Source organism: Mixophyes fleayi, chromosome 2, assembly GCF_038048845.1.
Source record: "Mixophyes fleayi isolate aMixFle1 chromosome 2, aMixFle1.hap1, whole genome shotgun sequence".
Taxonomy (NCBI): domain Eukaryota; kingdom Metazoa; phylum Chordata; class Amphibia; order Anura; family Limnodynastidae; genus Mixophyes; species Mixophyes fleayi.
The window spans coordinates 281455494-281473818 of record NC_134403.1 but is presented as its reverse complement, the minus strand read 5'-3'; the positions used below and the strand labels follow the sequence as shown (position 1 = coordinate 281473818).

The 18325-nt window shown below is 39.5% G+C and overlaps 1 protein-coding gene across 1 annotated transcript in view; it reads right to left on the bottom strand.

The window, feature by feature from the left end:
• LRIG2 (leucine rich repeats and immunoglobulin like domains 2) overlaps nucleotides 1–18325 on the bottom strand; it is a 57912-nt gene that overhangs the window by 15315 nt on the left and 24272 nt on the right. Inside the window, exons 5-14 of the mRNA XM_075196266.1 lie at nucleotides 17772–17915; nucleotides 17405–17548; nucleotides 16043–16186; nucleotides 12054–12197; nucleotides 6157–6237; nucleotides 5535–5606; nucleotides 4336–4404; nucleotides 3787–3950; nucleotides 2073–2393; nucleotides 229–510 (exon numbers count right to left, since the gene is read on the bottom strand). Of these exons, the coding sequence (XP_075052367.1) occupies nucleotides 229–510; nucleotides 2073–2393; nucleotides 3787–3950; nucleotides 4336–4404; nucleotides 5535–5606; nucleotides 6157–6237; nucleotides 12054–12197; nucleotides 16043–16186; nucleotides 17405–17548; nucleotides 17772–17915 (1565 nt within the window). The remainder of the gene's footprint in view (nucleotides 1–228; nucleotides 511–2072; nucleotides 2394–3786; nucleotides 3951–4335; nucleotides 4405–5534; nucleotides 5607–6156; nucleotides 6238–12053; nucleotides 12198–16042; nucleotides 16187–17404; nucleotides 17549–17771; nucleotides 17916–18325) is intronic.

Here is an 18325-nt window from a genome sequence, read left to right as displayed (position 1 = left end):
CCGGAGCTTCATATATTTACCACCTGGTTGTAGTTGGCTTCCACGGAGCCAACTTCTCATTTGGTTTGAAGAAAATTCTATAAATGTCTATAGTCAATATAGTTTGAAAACTCCCACTTTTTCAGAGGTGCTTCAACATGCACCATACTATACAGTTTCATAAGTTTTTTTAGATTGAGATCTATGCAATGAGCATGAATTAGTGTCATTTTAAGTAAATTTTCTTACCTAAAACAGTAAGTGTGACATTGGTAGAAATGCTTCCTGCAGTGTTTTGTGCTGTGCAACTATACAGCCCCATGTCTTCAATCTTAACATTGACAATAAACAGAACCTCGTCTTCTGGCATAACATGCATGCGGCGCTCTCGGGCTGCAGGGAAATCTGTCCCACCGTCCTTCTGCCACGCAATTTGTGGAGGGGGGTGACCTTCTGCTGCACACTCTAAACGCGCCATAGCACCGGTGCGAATTGTCAGGTCCATTGGAGTTTTCAGAAATGAAGGCATTTCTGCGATAATAGAAATGTAAGAATACATGGATGAAGGCAAAGTAAATGCAACAAACAACTCTAAATATATATATTAAAAGATGAAGTCATCTTTTAATGTCAATGCAGTTTGAAAAATCTAATATTACAACTGAATTATAAAGGCCTATATACACACACAATAAAATATTAACACACCATTCTTGTCGACTATAAAATTGTGCCCCTCTCTCTCCATTATAAATGCTATAGGCATTATCAGAATTAGCTGTCGGTAGAGGTTCATGTTGCACTGATCTCATGTGATCATTTAGAACCAATGTACTGAAAGTAGACACTTGATGTGATATTCTGAATTGCACTAAGAAAGTGCTATTTTAATTAATACATGATATGCGGCTTTTGCACTATAGGTTTGTTTTAGATTTCATTGCTTGTCTCTGTTGGAGGTTTTTAGGCGTTGATTCAAGTCACTGTTCACATGTCTGATACACATAATGGCTAATGGTTGTATAGTGTGTTAATTACAAGTGTATTAAGATTAGTATAGCATAATTTGGAGTTACATCCAAGTGTAGTTTACATGAGGACAACTCTCTACATTATATTACTGCTACAGGAGAAGAAATTCCGTCACCCTCCAGTGAGTTCTTACAATCCTTAACAAGTACTTGCCTGTACACTCCTTACTGACCAAAGTTAGCTTGGTTAAGATCACTGACCCAGCTGAAAACCCTGTCTTTTGCAGTATGTTCAGTCTCTTACTCATCTGTATTACCATGTTATTCATCATACGAGCATATACCTATAGTAGCACTACACTGACCGCTTTCCATGTCTCTCTACAATGCTTGCCCCACTCTGCTTCCTCTCCTCCCTCCTATCACACCTCTAATCCCTTGCTCCTCATCCTCCTGCCACTTTGACTGTAACCTCCTGTGCTATGCTTAAAGTCCATTTAGCTACAATTCTTTCTTACAGGCCCTACGCTCTAGAATGAAAGCTCTAGCAGCCAGGGTCCTCTACTGTATCTTATGTTTGCCCACTCTCTATGGGCCTTGTTTGTCCCCATCGGGTCTTTTGCGGAATTGTTTCTGTATGCTGTGTGTTCTATTAATTACAATCATGTATTTATTATTCAGCTCTGTACCCATGTACATATTATCATTATGTTTACGGTTTAATATAGGTCATAACTGTATATCAAGCACTATGTAATCTGTGGTGCCATATAAATAAAAAAAATGATCTCTGCCTTATGTACAGTTGTGCATTACAAGTAGGCTTTAACATATGATTCTATACAGCTATTACATATACAAAATGTTAACATGTTTTGAAAAGTAAAATAAAAAAAAAAAAAATTGCCAATGGGTATGAGGTTTTAACAAAAACAACTAATGCAGGACACAGCAGGAGGTCTTTCTCAACAAATCAGGAATACAAATATAGATTAGTAGTTTTAATTGTAATAATAAAAGGGTAGATGACTGACAACAGTTTAAAAGTGTTAATGTATTTACACATTGAATTATATCATGAACAACATTTTAAGAGACATTAAACTCAGGGAGAAAGCTTACCATTAACAGTGAGTTTAGCTTTGCTGGAATAATTGGAGCCAAAGTGGTTGGTGATGACACATTGGTATTTCCCTTCATCTGTAAAGTTGACATTGAAAAGATGCAAAAAAGTGGTGTACTCTAAAAGCTCAGCCCCATGTTTCTGATATCTAGCGAAGGTTTCCACTTTGGCATCATACAGGACTTCACCGTCTTTCCGCCACGCGGTAGACATGGGCGTGTCACTGCTGCTCCCTGCAGCGCAAACAAGTGTCACGTTCATTCCTCTCAATGCCACAGTAGTTTCTGGATGAACTTTGATTTGTGGTTTGGGGAAATTATCTGTGGTGGGAAAACAAAAATAGGAATAAGGAGGTCTTAAATGTATATAAATAGAAAACTTTAATTTATCTCATATCCCTCACATATTAAAGCCATTTGCAAGAAAAAAAAACAGCATTAATAAGTCCCTTTCTGTCAATCAGAATTGCAGGGATCTGGAGGAATTTGTTTGAATGTTAGTTAGTAGTTATGTGTTTGCTTATACTAATATATAGAAATATGTGGAGGAACATCTCATTTAATATTTTTCTAAGCTAAACTACTCTGTCAGCTGCAGTCTCAGCATTTCAGTTTGGAAAGATTCTGGTCTGAGTTCTTAGGGGCATATTCAATTAGGTTTCCGGTCCGCGATAACACACGTTACTGTGAAAAGTGCAGAGTATTGATGGTAATACGGTACCGCAATAACGCAGATTTTCCTTTGCAACCCTATGGGGTGCGTACGAAAATCCGCGTTACTGTAGTACCGTGGATTGCCTTTGCGGCCAGTTCGGGTGTGTTACCACGGGCCGAGAAACCCAATTGAATATGCCCCTTAAAGCCCTCACACAGAAACTGCTACAAAAGAAATTAGTGAGCAACTATTACTTGGTTTGCTTTTTAACTGTAATGTAACATTTATGCAGCTCTCTGAAAAATGATTAATGATTATTCTACCCAAAAGTAAACAATTAGGTTTAACTTGGAATTGAAGATGATAAAATGAAAGTTAAATCATACTTAAGTGTCGGTGCCATAGGCCACATTCTTTTCTACAGGCAGAGGATATCAATGTCCCTTGCTTGAAATCTTCACAATTGTATGTGTAATGTAGAGAGGAATGAGGACATGGTACCTTTACAGCCATTGAAACCTCAGGTGATTGGCACTTATGAGCTAAGCATGCTTTCATTTTTCATATCAACTCCTTTAAGACTACTAACAAAATTGTGTTGAGACAAAATGGCAAATTTAACTATTGTATTTACAACCAGAGCACGTTTAAAAAGCAAAACATCTTTAAATACCATAGGAATTATTGCTATCCGCTACTGTAAGGATGTTAATAATCATAACAGTTCCTGATCACATAAAATGGCATCATGCATTAGTGTATATAAAGTCTCACAGGAATGATGGCATGCAGTCCACCATTCAAAAGGCAACAGAGTCACCAGGAAAGAAAACAAACATACTGCGACAATATGTTTCCACTCTTCCATGACAGCTGGGGGGGTTCCTGCCCCACGTCTCATGACCAAATTCATAATTCTGATCACAACTTTTCAAGTTAAGCCTTTACTCTATAATCTGAAAATCACAACTAGCAAATATGTTTGTCTATATATAACTAAAAAAAAAATCTAATTGTTGCCATGTTGTGAGCTGGTACAAAGTAAATAAAATTACTAACCACAGATAAAATCTTCAGAATCCACGCTGAGCAGAGAACGTCCAGACAGCCAATCAGGGTGAGCGCAGCTCACATTAACAGAATACTGCAAACCACTGTCAATTAGCCACTGGGGAAACCACTTTAGCTGACAGTCACAAAGCAAATTGCTTGTGTTTAGGAGTCTGCAGAAGATTCACACAGTAAGTAAAGATGGCAAGTATCTACAGCATTAACATGACATTTAGAGCAAACCTTAATATGTACCCAAGGCTGTAACACTTGGAATTGAGACAGAATGTCCTGTAAAAATGGCAGGACAAAAATACAAGGGTCTCCAAAATACTAAGTTCATCTTTTGAATGAGCATAATAAAAGAGAATTTATAATGAAGCTTCACCATTCAGTCCAATTATTTTTATGCAAAGCCTATCAAATTAAATCCTTAACTTAACTGTAACTGATCTGTGTAATTCTAAAGTCAATACAGGGTGTAGATAGGAATGATGCAATGTATTCAATTATATTGCTTGATGTGCATATGTTCGTTTACTTTATATAAGTACTTACAACTCTTTGAGCTTAATATGAGCAAAGGCGTTTTCTTGCACAGACATAATCCCATTATTGCTCAAGTCGCTGTGAAGAGAAATTAACAAATGTCAAATAAAAAAATTACTTTCAAACAGTACAGTATCAGATATGAAATATCCATATACTGTATTAATTAAGTGAAGCAGCTCCATAAATTAAACATTATAGAAGCCAGAGTATTGGTGTCTGATACAATCTAATTTCAGGAAAATGACCTCTTAGTTTTCTATTATAGGGTACATTAGCATACTAATTAGTAATGAGATAACATGCTAAATAAAGTCACTAATATTTGCATAGTGGTTAGCAATATGCTGCTCGCAGCACTGGGACCCTGGGTTAGATTAGACCTGTGGGTTATCTGTGCGACGCTTGGATGTTCCCATTGTGGTTTTTCTTCTTTCCAATGCTTCAAATAACCTCCTATGTTCCAAAAACACATACTGGTAGGTTAATTAGCTTCTGACTAAAAAAAAGTGTGTGGTGGTGGTGTTGGGGCAGGGTTTGATATTGATGAATAAACATTGTGATTGTGCAGAGCGGTGTAATATGCTGTCGCTATAAGAACCTAGTATAATAACAGCATTGGTGCATTTCGTTGCTCTCCAAGAAAAAAGGAAAAGTTTTCAGAATCTACATCTGTTTTCCATTATGAGAAATTTGGAAAAAAATGTATCTCCATTTGGAAATGTCAAAGTATAACATTTCTGTGGTGTTTTGCCAAATGCAATAGTCACCTACAATTCTTCCCCAAACAATGTTAAGTCAGCATATAGTCAAACAGTCCTGCTTGAGCTAAAACAAATCACTGACTTAAATCATTGTTGAGCATGTTGGGAAATTTAGTTTATCAGCATCTTAATTGCCACAACCTGCTTAATGCAAATAGCTCACAGGGAAGCATTTGAAAGAGGTGTTCACTGCTACAGTAGGCATCATATCATTGGTTGACTAAGATCTGACAGCTGCTATATAGCTGTATAATAAGCTATATTTTTATTTGCCCAAAACATTACAAACTGCATTTCATTTACAATCACAAAACTGAAATTTCCCATATTCCAAAGCCAATATCAATCTAGTCACAAGGACTGACAGAGCATTGCTACGCATTTTGTATCTGACTTTAGCAATGTGTCTCATTATTTATATTCACCTAACATGCAAATACTTACAGATGCTGCAGTGAATCTAGGCCAGTGAAAGCTTTCTTTGTGATTGATTTAATCTTGTTCCCTTGCAAAATGCTGAAACAAAAGGGTTAACAAATCAGCAAAAGGTCTCCATCTAAATGAGGATGTACTGCTCTATCATGCATAGACCAAAGGAAGCTACAATATTTTAAACCCAATTAATTAAGCCCCTTATTTAATATTCCAATTCATCTGCCTTCATGAAGTAGAGTAGAGAAACTTTGGGAGATTCCAAACAAGATACCAGCCTAGCTTTAATACATAAATTTAAGATCAGACGTAAACACATTACAGTGCTTAGAGACCAATCCTGAAGAGTGTGCAAGGGTATATAGTAGCATTATCACTCTGGCAATCAAGTGTCAGACAAAAGAAGCTGTCTAGGCCTTGGACATCGACAAAGCTGACGAATGCAACAGTGTAGCAGCCAAAAGAAATGAAGATGATCATTTAAATAAAATCAAGGATACTTAACTGAGGAATCAATTGGAATGAAAATATGTTCATTTGGGAACATTCACACTTTAGACATGCCAAGCTATTTGGTGCTAGTGATCCATGTTCCCAATGTCATACATTCAGAAATCTGTCTCTTGATACTTACAGGTTTTGTAGCTTGAAGAGCCCGGCAAATGCTTCATTGGAATCTTCAATGGCCCAAGAGATTTCATTGTTTCGAAGGTCTCTGTATTAAGCAATCGTTTTAGTCAATAGCATTCAATAGCAATGAATATATAAAACAAAAATAGATCAACTGTGTTATTTTTTGGTAATAATAATGTTACAATGATTAAGAAAGTCTTGTGTACGAGTCCTGCAAAAGAAAAATGAATTTACAACCTTTCCACACACAAATCAAGGCTATTTATGTTCTTGGGAGATGAGACATTCAAAAGTTATAAATGTCTTTAGATTAAAAAGGAATGTTCAAATTGTTATCAGTACATGGTATATTGTAACAAGGGACATAGTTCATTCATATTAGTCTATTAAATGTATTCATTTCAGGTCTCTGGTATCAGTATGGTTAATGCACAAAAAAATAGTTGCAGAGGAGACACAAACCAACTTCCTTGTCTGAATGAGTTCCCTGCTCACATGCTTCGTTAAGCATCAGTGATTGGAGCCCTGTTAATCAGTGCTGCTCTCCTGCTTGTGAACATCTGATGACCCTGAACTGCATAGTCTGCCTGTCATCTGTTCTTACGCCCTTCCAAAGCCACAAGAAAGTCCTAATTAATGTATTCTTGTTCCCTTTCATGCGGCTCTAACTCTCTCAGATTGGTTTTAATTATTGCATTAGAAAGGTTGCAAAAAGGTTAACAGAATATGAATGCATTCAGACATTTTTCTCGGCTAGAGTGGAAACAGAAAAAAGAACAAAAAGAAAACCCAAAAAACCTTGGATGAATAATTGGGAACAAGCCGTTAAATTTCCACACGCTCATCACAGTGTGGAAACAGAGTTTGAACAAATAATGCTAAATATCACAGCCCAACACAATTGATAGCCTAAAGAACTTATACAAAATTTGACTGTGAAGGGTTTAAGAGTATGGCTCAACTGACCTAGTTAACATTATATAGAGGACATCTATATAGAGGTATTGTTACACTTACTGTATTAAGCTATATTAACAACATTAGTGGGACAAGGTATTCAATAGATATTTTTCTTATGTTATTCTCTATCTAATGGACATATACTTATTGCATATTCGCATAAACTAAGCAAATAACGACATCTAAAAAGGTGTAAACTGTAAATTGCCTATTACTTAAAATAAAATGTGTGCTGTATTTTGTATCCATGGTATATATTCTTGAATGTACCTATATATTGTTAGGTACTACCATACTTATGATTTGTGAATTCTATTATAGCATATCAACGCAATGTTGCTACACTATCGTAATTACAATATTTTTGTCAGTTATCTCCAACTGATAACCTGGTCTAACTGCACTCCATTTTTTTTAGGAATTAGGGAATAGAGAGGCTGGGTATCAACGTGTGGTAAAAACTTTAAAACACACGAAGACTGATGACAATTAACACACTGGTATGGTTCAGAAGTGGTTGGGATGAAAAGACCTACAGAAAATAACATAGTAAATACAGGGACAAAAGGGACAAGTTAGATTGTGGCGCTATGTGCAAACTTGCATAGGTGTTCTTAACCTCTAGACTGATATACTACTTTAGTCCCACTGTCCTATCAAAAGTGTATGGAGAAGAATATAGAAAAATTGAAAGGGGGGGGGGGGGGAGTAATCAGTGAACAGGTTGCTACACACTGGAAAAGAGAGAGAGAAAAAAAAAGGCGCCACCGCCTTAGCCTGCAACTCCACACAAATTCTCATAAAACTGGCTGCAACTTAGCAAATCAGGTCAGTTGCATCACAGTAAAACATTTGCACTTCATTACTGCATTTTTGTGGTTCATAAATGACCATTAGAAAATAAATATCCTGTAAGATAATAAATTATATTTGAAGTAATCAAGGGCTTCCATGACCATTTAACTGCACAATGCAGTCAGACCATGTTATAGAGGTCAGAGAGCTTGCTTGGGACAACTTCTACTATCCTGATAATATAGACAGTGCAGGGAAAGTTATCCCACATAATACTGATGCACACATTTACAAGTGCAAAACACAACTGCTGCACACAGGCAGAAAAAGCAGCTCAGAGAGAATAGAAAATGAGTAGTCAAGATGGCAATGAAGGATCACTACAGGTCACACATCATTCACAAGGAAAACAGTTATATACTGAACAGAAACTTTTTGACAGCTTACATATCTTTCTAAACCTATAGTAATAAGCCCCAGGCTGTGACAACATTTTGTACTCCTTATCATCCCTTCCCATCCTCTTGCTTATACAATACACATTTTACAAAATGCAGGAGGAAACCTTAGGTTCTATTAAATATTAATAGTTGACAATTTGTATGGGTAATTAACACATACATATATGTTTAAGCTTTTATAACGTCTTCTTAAATGTGGTGAGTGTATGGTGACTCACGGCACATTCCTGCACAACCTTCATAAAGTCACAACATAAAATTTTTTAGCTCTGCAGTAATCTTGCCCAAATTCCTTGAATTATGCATGGCACGTGCTTTAGCCCTGAAGCATTGTTGGCTTACAGTGGTCTTAAAGGGAAAATAGAACAAGATTTTATTCTCTATTATAAAAAAAGGTATTCAGTAGAACAGATATGCACAATATGTGAACAGTATTCATCTATGTAGTTGGATATATTAATATGTAAGCTTCCATAAAGCGAAGATCACTTCTAAAGAGCAAAACAGAGATTCCGCCACTTAGGTCTACAACTTATCGTTGAGTTTGTAAGATACATTGTTTACTTTTGCATGAATGAAGTCTACAGAACATACATGATTTTAGAGATATGTAACATTCCAATATAATGTGCCAAAAACTAGCTTCAGGTGACAGTCTTTTGAGCCATTATCAACACATTCCGGCGAGTTCAATTATCCCCATGTTGAGTCGCAGGATATCACGGAGACATCTGGCTGCACTCATTGCCAGGTACAAAAGTACTCAAACACAACTGATTTTCTATGGGGTGCAAAGAAACATCTGTGATGTCACATTGCCAAGTTGTGTCCTCCCAACAGTTACAAGGGCAACTCTGCGGGACATTGCGGAGAACAGAATTATACTCATGACTGTAATTATTATTATTATTATCATCCTTTATTTGTTAGGTGCCACAAGATTTCCGCAGCGCCGTACACCATACAAACAGTACACTATACAGGGTGAAACAGTACAAAACAATAAACAGAAATACCAGTACTTCAGGAACTCCAGGCAGGTTAAAGCAATAAACACGGAGCAGAAGAACAGGTGAGGAGACAGGAGGGAAGAGGGCCCTGCTCAAGTGAGCTTACATCCTAAAAGAGGGAAAACAGAACAGGCACAAAGGGAACCAGATGAGGCAAGGGAGAGAGCGAGTGGAGGAGATGAAGGGGTTATGCGGATGGTTGGTAGGCTTTAAGGAAGAGGTGGGTTTTCAGTGCACGTTTGAAGGAGCACAGAGTAGGAGAGAGGCGGATGGAACGAGGGAGGTCATTGAAGTGAAGGGGGGCAGCACGGGAAAAATCTTGGATTCTGGAGTGGGAAGAGGTGATAAGAGTGGAGGAGAGGTGTCGATCATTGACTGAGCGCAGGGAGCGGGCAGGAGTGTGAATGGAGAGGAGGTTAGAGATATAGGGGGCTGTAGAGTGGGAGAGAGCCTTGTAAGTGGTGAGGAGTTTGAAAAGGATTCTGTAGGGGAAGGGAAGCCAGTGTAAGGCGAGGCAGAGAGGGGAGGCAGAGGAGGAGCGGTGTGAGAGGAAGAGGAGTCTTGCGGCCGCATTGAGTACAGAGCGGAGGGGGGAGAGATGTGAGTGAGGGAGGCCAGTGAGAAGGAGGTTGCAGTAATCCAGGCGGGGGATGATCAGTGCATTAATGATAGTCTTGGCAGCATCCTAAGAGAGAAAGGGACGGATGCGGGCGATGTTGCGAAGTTGGAAGCGACAGGCTTGGGCAAGGGAGTGAATATGGGGGCAAAAGAGAGAGGAGTCGAGGGCGACACCCAGACAGCGGAGTTGGGTGACAGAGGAGATGGTGGTGTTGTTGACGACAAGAGAGGTTATGGTGGCATGGGAGTCTGGATGGAGGAAAGACAATGAGTGCCGTTTTAGAGATATCGATTTTGAGAAAACGCGCATACATCCAGGAGGAGATGGCGGAGAGGCAGTCAGATACACGAGAGAGGAGGGTGGAAGAAAGATCAGGGGAGGAGATGTAGAGTTGAATGTCGTCAGCATAAAGGTGATACTGAAGACCGAAGGAGGAGATGAGAGCATAAAGGGAGGAAGTATAGAGCGAAAAAAGTAGAGGGCCGAGAACAGAGCCCTGCGGGACTCCTACAGGAAGAGGGTAGGGGGAGGAAGAGGAGCCGGACGTGGATAGAGAAGGAGCGGTTAGCGAGGTATGAGGTGAACCAGGCGTGGACAGATCCAGAGAGGCCGAAGGAGAGAAGAGTTTGCAGCAGGAGGGGGTGGTCCACGGTGTCAAAGGCTGCGGAGAGGTCAAGGATTAGTAGGGAGAAGTGACCCTTGGATTTGGCCGATAGGAGGTCGTTAGTAACCTTGGCCAGGGCAGTTTCGGTGGAGCGAAGAGGACAGTAGCCAGATTGGAGGGGGTCGGGGAGAGAAAAGTCCGAGAGGTGTCTGGCGAGGCGGCAGCAGACACTCCGCTCCAGTAATTTGGAGGCATAGGGGAGCAGTGAGATAGGGTGATAATTAGCGAGAGAGGTGGGGTCAAGATTGGGTTATTTAAGGATAGGAGAGATAAGAGCGTGTTTAAAGGAGGAGGGGACTACACCAGAGGAGAGTGATAAGTTGAAGAGGTGTGCGAGGTAAGAGCAGACGGTGGGAGAAAGAGAGCGAAGGAGGTGGGATGGGGATGGGATGGAGCAGGCAGGTGGAGGGAGGAGAGGAGAGAATAAGGGAGCGAACTTCTTCCCCTGTTGTGGGGCAGCAGGAGCACCAGAGTTGGTTGCTGGAGGGAGGCGAGGCGATGAGGGTGGCGGGAGAAGGGGAGGAGGTGTTCAGTCTGATGGCATCAATTTTGGATGAGAAAAAGGTGGCAAAGTCAGTGGCGGAGAGGGAGGGCAGGACAGGAGGGAGAGGGGGAGAAAGGAGGAAGTTGAAGGTGGCAAAGAGGCGGCGGGGGTTGGAGGATTGAGAAGTAATGAGGGACTTAAAGAAGGATTGTTTAGCAAGGGAGAGGGCGGAGCAGAAAGAGGAGAGAATGAATTTAAAGTGAAGGAAGTCAGCCAGGGAACGAGATTTCCTCCAGAGGCGTTCAGCGGTACGAGAGCACCTTTGGAGGAAGCGGGTGAGTTTGGAGTGCCAGGGGTGAGGAATAAGGCGGCGCCTGCGGATAGTGGAGGCTGTAACCAACATGAACATGTATGTGAATGTTGCAGCAGGCTTCTCAGGATTACTAAAATCAATATTTTGAATGGAGGGCAGATTACATATTTAATTAAACTTTAATGGAAAGAGAATACTATTTAAAATGTTTATTTCTGAATACTGTGTAGACTTGCATCTCAAAATATGCATACAGCTGCGAGGGAGATACTTCAATATAGTTCAAATTTGATAAGCTCCAAACCTTCACTGTGCTCTCAAAACAGAAGCAAATAGTACCGCTGACTATACTTAAACTAGTATTTATTTATTTTTTAATTACCATGGTTATTTCAAGAGTGTTTAAGACACTGTGCAATCCGCCCTTGCAGGATTTGAAAATATAACCGTAAATCCTTGCTTGGATTTAGAAATACATTAGGAAAAAAAAAAAAGACTGCAATCCTCAGAAATAGAAAATCTGAAGCATATTGATGTGGAAACTTTAGCTCAGACAACAGACCAAATAATAAAAAATATTTAAACCACTTACAATGTCACAAGATTTGTGAGTCCCTTGAAAACACCTTCAGCCACATGATTTATCCGGTTATCCCCTAGGTTCAGTTTTTCAAGCGAGGTCAGTCCAACAAATGTAAAATCGTCCAAACGGTTCAGTTGGTTGTCTGACAAGTCTCTGTGGGAAGGTAGAAGTAAAATATAACAACCAGGCAGAACAAACTGAAACAGTGGTACAATTTCTGAATTGCCTTCCACCGATTAATAATAGAAAAAATATAATTTTTGCTGCAGAGCATAAAATGATGTATACAATTATAATGCACATTTATTTTTAAACCCATATAAATGGGAATCTCCACTTCACCTTATGTTAAGAAGTTAATGAGAGATGGGCCCAATTAAAGCTGACAAATCCATGCAGAAACAGCTACTCTCCTCTTTAAGTTGGTTTAGGAACAACTACAGATAGGGAACAGGATAGTTTGATTTATGTTTGGCCCCTCTATGCAACACGGTAGGCTGATGGACAGTCCCAGAACTCAATCATGTATGTAGAGTGCTCAAGCACAATTCAAACTGTCCTGATCCCTGCTTATAGCTGCCCCAGGAAAAAATATGCAAGCCATAGATCACAACCTATAACTACAGCAAACAGGTAACATGATTTTTAGTATGCTTATCCAAATAGGAACTTAGAATTGCTTAATACAAGAGGCAAAGTGGTGTTAGATTTTAAACTACAACAAATTGGGCAGTAAGACACAAGAGTGGGTAAAAAAAATGTTGATAGGAATTGGTGCCTGTGGTGAAGAAGCACTGTATGCAGAAAAAAAGGGCAGACAATATAATAAACCTGGAATAGCAATATAAAGTCACAAGTGTAGCAGAGACAGAAGATAAGTTAGATGAAGAAGTTCAGAATGAGGAGAACAGAAGCACAAACGGTGGTCAGCAAGGACACACAAGAAAGCCACACTTTGAGAAGTATGTAACAAAAACATTATTATATGTATCTACTCCATTATGTGCTCCAGCTCCTCAAGTATGCCATGCCACTATAGCACAACACCTCTTAATATTCCATTCCTAAATTTCTGGCTCTTACGTTTTGGACTACTTTTGAAGGAAGTTTCTCTTTCCTGGATAGAAGAATTTTAGCTTAACATGACCTTTAATGTACATGCATCAAATTAGAAAAATTTGTGCGTTGTTATAAATAGATGTTTAACATTTCACACCATATCAAATCACAACACCCAAAACTGTTAGAGGAAATGATTACTGTTCTATTCTCTTAAACTACTATTGACCAGCCTAGAGAAACCTCCACAGTTTACAGAAAGGCTAATAAGATGGCTGATCTCCAAAGGATTTCTTTCATAAAAACCTGTGTATTATGGCCCATGTTCATAAAATAAACTGTTTTAACTATATCTAGGCTGCAACCAAGTACATTTAACTCCCCTCTGCAATCCCACAGATCTCAGTAATACTCAAATCCTAAGAAAAGGGCTCAACACCACAACTAACCGTAGAACAGCAAAAGGGAGGGACGCAGTGTCCCCCAGATGGAATCGGAGAAAGATTTAACGCAAGTACAAAATTCTTCTTTTCTCTTTCATATACTCTGGGGGACACGGCTACCATGGGGACCTCCTAAAGTAGCCCCTAAAGGAGTAAATGCTTTTGTCTACCAGCCCGCAAAACACTGCGTCCGAAACTGGAGTCCGCAGACACAAAAATGTTTAACCGGCAAAATCTTGTGAACTGAGGAACCGGTCGCCGCCCTACACAGCTGCTCTGGGCTGTCATGGCATTCAGCCCAGGAAGCCCCCACTGCACGGGAGAGTGCGCCGTGAGAACCTGAGGCACAGGCCGATTTCTACACACATAAGCAAGCTTAATCATAGACCTATCTGACGAGCAATGTTCTGCTCGGCGGCCGGCCAACCTCTCCTATGAGAATCGTAAAGAACAAAAATAAAAGAAAGACCTGCAACCAGCAGAAGTCCTGTCCACTTAAACCTGTAAAACCCGGACCACGTCCAGACTAACAGAGGAAGAAGGTCCAGAAGGCTCAATCCCTTTTCTTAAGGCCGGAACCATTCTAGGCAAGAAAGTAGGTTTGGTCCTATGAACCACCCTATCCTCTTGGAACAACAGATAAGGAACCCTACAGGACAAGGCTCAAAGCTCAGACACCCGTTGAGTAGATGCAAGGGCCAGCAAATATACCAGCTTCAACGTCAAGAAACACATATCAGCTGACACCAGGGGTTCCAATGGAGGACGCTGAAGAACCTCAATAACCAGGTTCAAATCCCACGGGGCCAACAAAGGAGCATTGGGTGGCAGAACATGAATCACCCTCTGAAGGAAAGTAGAAACGTCAGGGAGGAAAGCCAACCAGCGCTGAAAAAGCATAGAAAGTGCAGAGACCTTAACCTTAAACAGGAGTCCCACCTCATGGACATTACATCCACAGCCACAGCGAAACTTTGGTTCTTGCACAGAATCTTGCCATCCAGACACAATCACTAGGATTCATCAGATCCAGATCTGGCAGGCCCTATTTCGAGACTAACTCCTGAAACACCTGAGGATGCAGTTTCTTTCCATTCTCCCGGAAGAATTGCATGCCTGCCATAATCTGCTTCCAGTTGTTCACTCCAAGAATAAACCCTGCTGAAATCGGTGGAACGAATTTCTCCACCCACAAGAAGACCTGTTCCGCTACCTGCATAGCTCCTGCACTTCTTGTTCCTCCTTGGCAATTTACATATGCCACTGCAGTGGCATGGACGAATTGGAGGTGGACTGGTTTTCCTTGGAGAAACTGAGCTCCCTGGAGGGCTAACAGAATGGCTCAAGAACATCTATGGGCCGAAGCACCTCCCTGTCTGTCCAAAGACCCTGAAGACCACTCAGTGGGATGGGGTGGGGGGGGGGGGTTCTCCGTTAAACTCCCACACTGGAGGCTTTTGCTTTGGTGAGGATTATCCTCTCTGTTCACTGGAGGCTTTTGCTTATTGTACCTCTCATTTGTTTCTTTTGCGTTACAGCTTTTTAATCTGTGCTCAGATTGCGGCCAAATGAAATTCAAGTCTCCCCTCCGTCTCAGCAGGGACTTGGCATTTCCCTGAAAATGGCCGCTCCTCAGACGAAGTCCCCGCGCTCTATACCTGAGGCAGCGCCATACCAGTCGGGAGAATACAGTGACAGTCACCAAGTGACTGGCTGATTATTTTCTATATTTTTTTTTAATAAACAAAAATTAAACTATAATCCATTTAAAAACTAAATGAACCAGTGTAAAACATAACACTAATCCACTCCTAACCTCACTGACATGTCAGTAACATTAAGAAAATAATAAAAATCTAATCTAGCAGCAATCTACCTGTATAAAACATAACATGCTATAAAATCAAACAGATGCAATAACCAAAACTGCATAATGGTAGTTTCAAAATAATAAAGCCTATAAAAATTGAACATCACATAGATGAGCAGAAATACATTTTCCTCTAAATAAAAAAATCCCCTGCAGAAAAAGCTTAACAGTTAATTTAGGCTACAAGAAAGGAAAATGCTTATAATGCCTGGAATGTAAACAAAAGCCTAACAACTATACATCGCCTTACTGTAATGACAATTGCTACTTTTTAACACAATTGGTTGCGTTACAGTCAAGTTTTGTGTAGTTCTCATTTTCTATCAATCACACTTCAAATAAAGAAGAGAGTAAAATTCAAGGGTTCTTGAGCATTAAAAAAAATCCAAAAGAAACAAACATGGTGGTCTTGAAAGTAAACGTCTAAAATGTGAATTGGTCAGTAATGTGAAAGAATCTGGGAGGCCTATTTTCAATGATTACCCAGTGGAGCTACTAAATGTATGCTGTTTATCACAGTTAATGATGGGATGACACCCAGATGCAAAAATGAAAGATCCAGAGCTAGAGTCTTGCACAATGTCCGACAAATACACATACAAAGTGGAATGCACTTGAACACTTACAGATCCAAGAGATTCTGGCAAAACTCCCAAGCATCTGGACTGATCCTTTGCACTGCATTTTGGTTCATGTAAAGTTGTTGTAGAGATCGCAACCCATACAGCCAGCCTTTGTTAATGTCTGTGACATTATTATATTCTAACTCACTGTAGGAGACAATAACAGAACATTATGTAGGAGTAATTAAACAAAAGCTAGAAGAATAAAAACGAGCAAATTCTTTACTTGTGTAGGTCAATGTAAAGTACAGGGATCATAGTAAATAGGGTCAATGTTCAATGCAAAATTTCATATGAAAGATGGAGAGGGGATTATTAAATTGACAATGGCTACCTCCTGAATTATTTGAAAACTAGAGAAGTAAAGACACACACCAATAGCATCTTACTGTTCAGTAAATCCAACATTTATTGGGATCGAATCAAATTGCTGAAATAGAAATACAACATATAATTGCTTACACCTAAAAGGTGTTGAGCCATGAAGACTTAAAAAAAAAAAAAATACAGTAATTATGTGAAGCAAGCATAAAACTGCAGGCTCCTCTCCTATCAGTCTAAGTCATGTTAACAAAATGGACATATTTTTTGTTACTTTCCATCCCTTTTGTAATATATGATGTGATAACCTGGAAGTCCAAACAACCCATGCACAGGTTTCACAGTAAGTGTCAAGCTACACCACAATCAATACAGTTTCAGCAGCACTTGTAAACACCTTTAGCCACTGGAGGAAAGTGACTCAGCATAAGGATCTCTTCAAGACATTTGTAGCAAGGTGTGGTGGAAGTAATTCACTTTGTAATCCATTTAAGATCCAGCCATTACCATCCTATGGGGCATATTCAATTCTTTTTTTTCCGCGCCGCGGAAAAACTATTACCGTTAATATGGTAATCGTTAGCTGGATTTCAGCCCGCGGCTCAGGGAGCTGTGAGCTGAAATCCAGCAAGTAAATTACCGTATTAACGGTTTTTCCGTGCACGATTACCGTTATTAGATTTTCAGAGTTTCCGCCGAGAATTGAATATGCCCCTATAAACTTCCCTTAATTAAATGTGTTGGATAGTTAACTTAGTGAACAATTAAACTGATTGTTAAATAGTGTAAACTGCCATCAGTTATTACACCTTATATTTTCTGTGTTCACAATGCGGGGCAAACAGTAGGACCCATTATGAAATGCATCATTGTCATTAATCCATTGTCTAAATGTCAGTAAAAACATGGTTCAGCATACTGACATATGAAAGTAACAAATTATATCTGCATATAGGATGCACTATGTTTTTGTTTTTTTTTTTCTAAATGTAAGCTTTAGATAGTAAACTTTGCTTTTTAAAGTTTTGTAAACATATTACTCACAGCTGTTCCATATTGTCCAGTCCAAAGAATGCCCCATCCATTAGTTTGCCTATTCCATTCCGCTGCATTTTTAAAGATTTTAACGAGTCCAACCCTTGGAAAGTCAAGCTTTCCACAATTTGGATTCGATTACGTCTCAACTCACTAGAAGAAAGAAAAATATACAGAATACATTTTATTTACAAATACATTATTTATAAGTAGAACCCAGAGTAAATGTGAGGACTGACTTGTAATTAGATTAAGCAGAAACATCCAGCTCACATTTCCACCTATAACGCCTCCAGCCGGTTGGACATGAAGCATTAACAGTCAACACTGGCATTCAATGATGCATACAAAAAATAGTGTAAGGAAAAATACTCACAGATACTGCAAATGAGGGAGTTTTAAACTTTTTGGTTGAATCACACTAATCTTATTCCTGTTCAGTTTCAAAACTATCAATGATCCAGATAAGTTGTCCAAGGACCCAGCTTCCAAAGTAGCAATTCTATTGTTGCTCAGGTTCCTGAAATAAATGTGACAATACTAGAAAATTAAAGAAAAAAAAAAAAATCCTAACTGTTTGCACACACAAAACACTGAATTTACAAGCCTGATCTTCATCTACAATTTTGTTTCATTTAGTCAGATAGCAAAAAGCCTTCCCTAATATCAGATGTAGACCTAACACCTTACAAGATGTGTTTTCCACAAATCAGCATAAATGGGTTTTGGCTTGAAAAAAAATGTACAGATTAGGCACTTGTATACCATCAATAAACTCCCCCTATGCTGCACTGACATGGAAAGGTCTTGCTCCAAAAAAAAGGGGGGGATTAGGATTGAAACTACTAGCAGGAAAGCTATGGACGCAATATCAAGAACAGGCCCATATCACTGTGGTGTGACAACATTGTTGTGTCTTTTGATGGCATT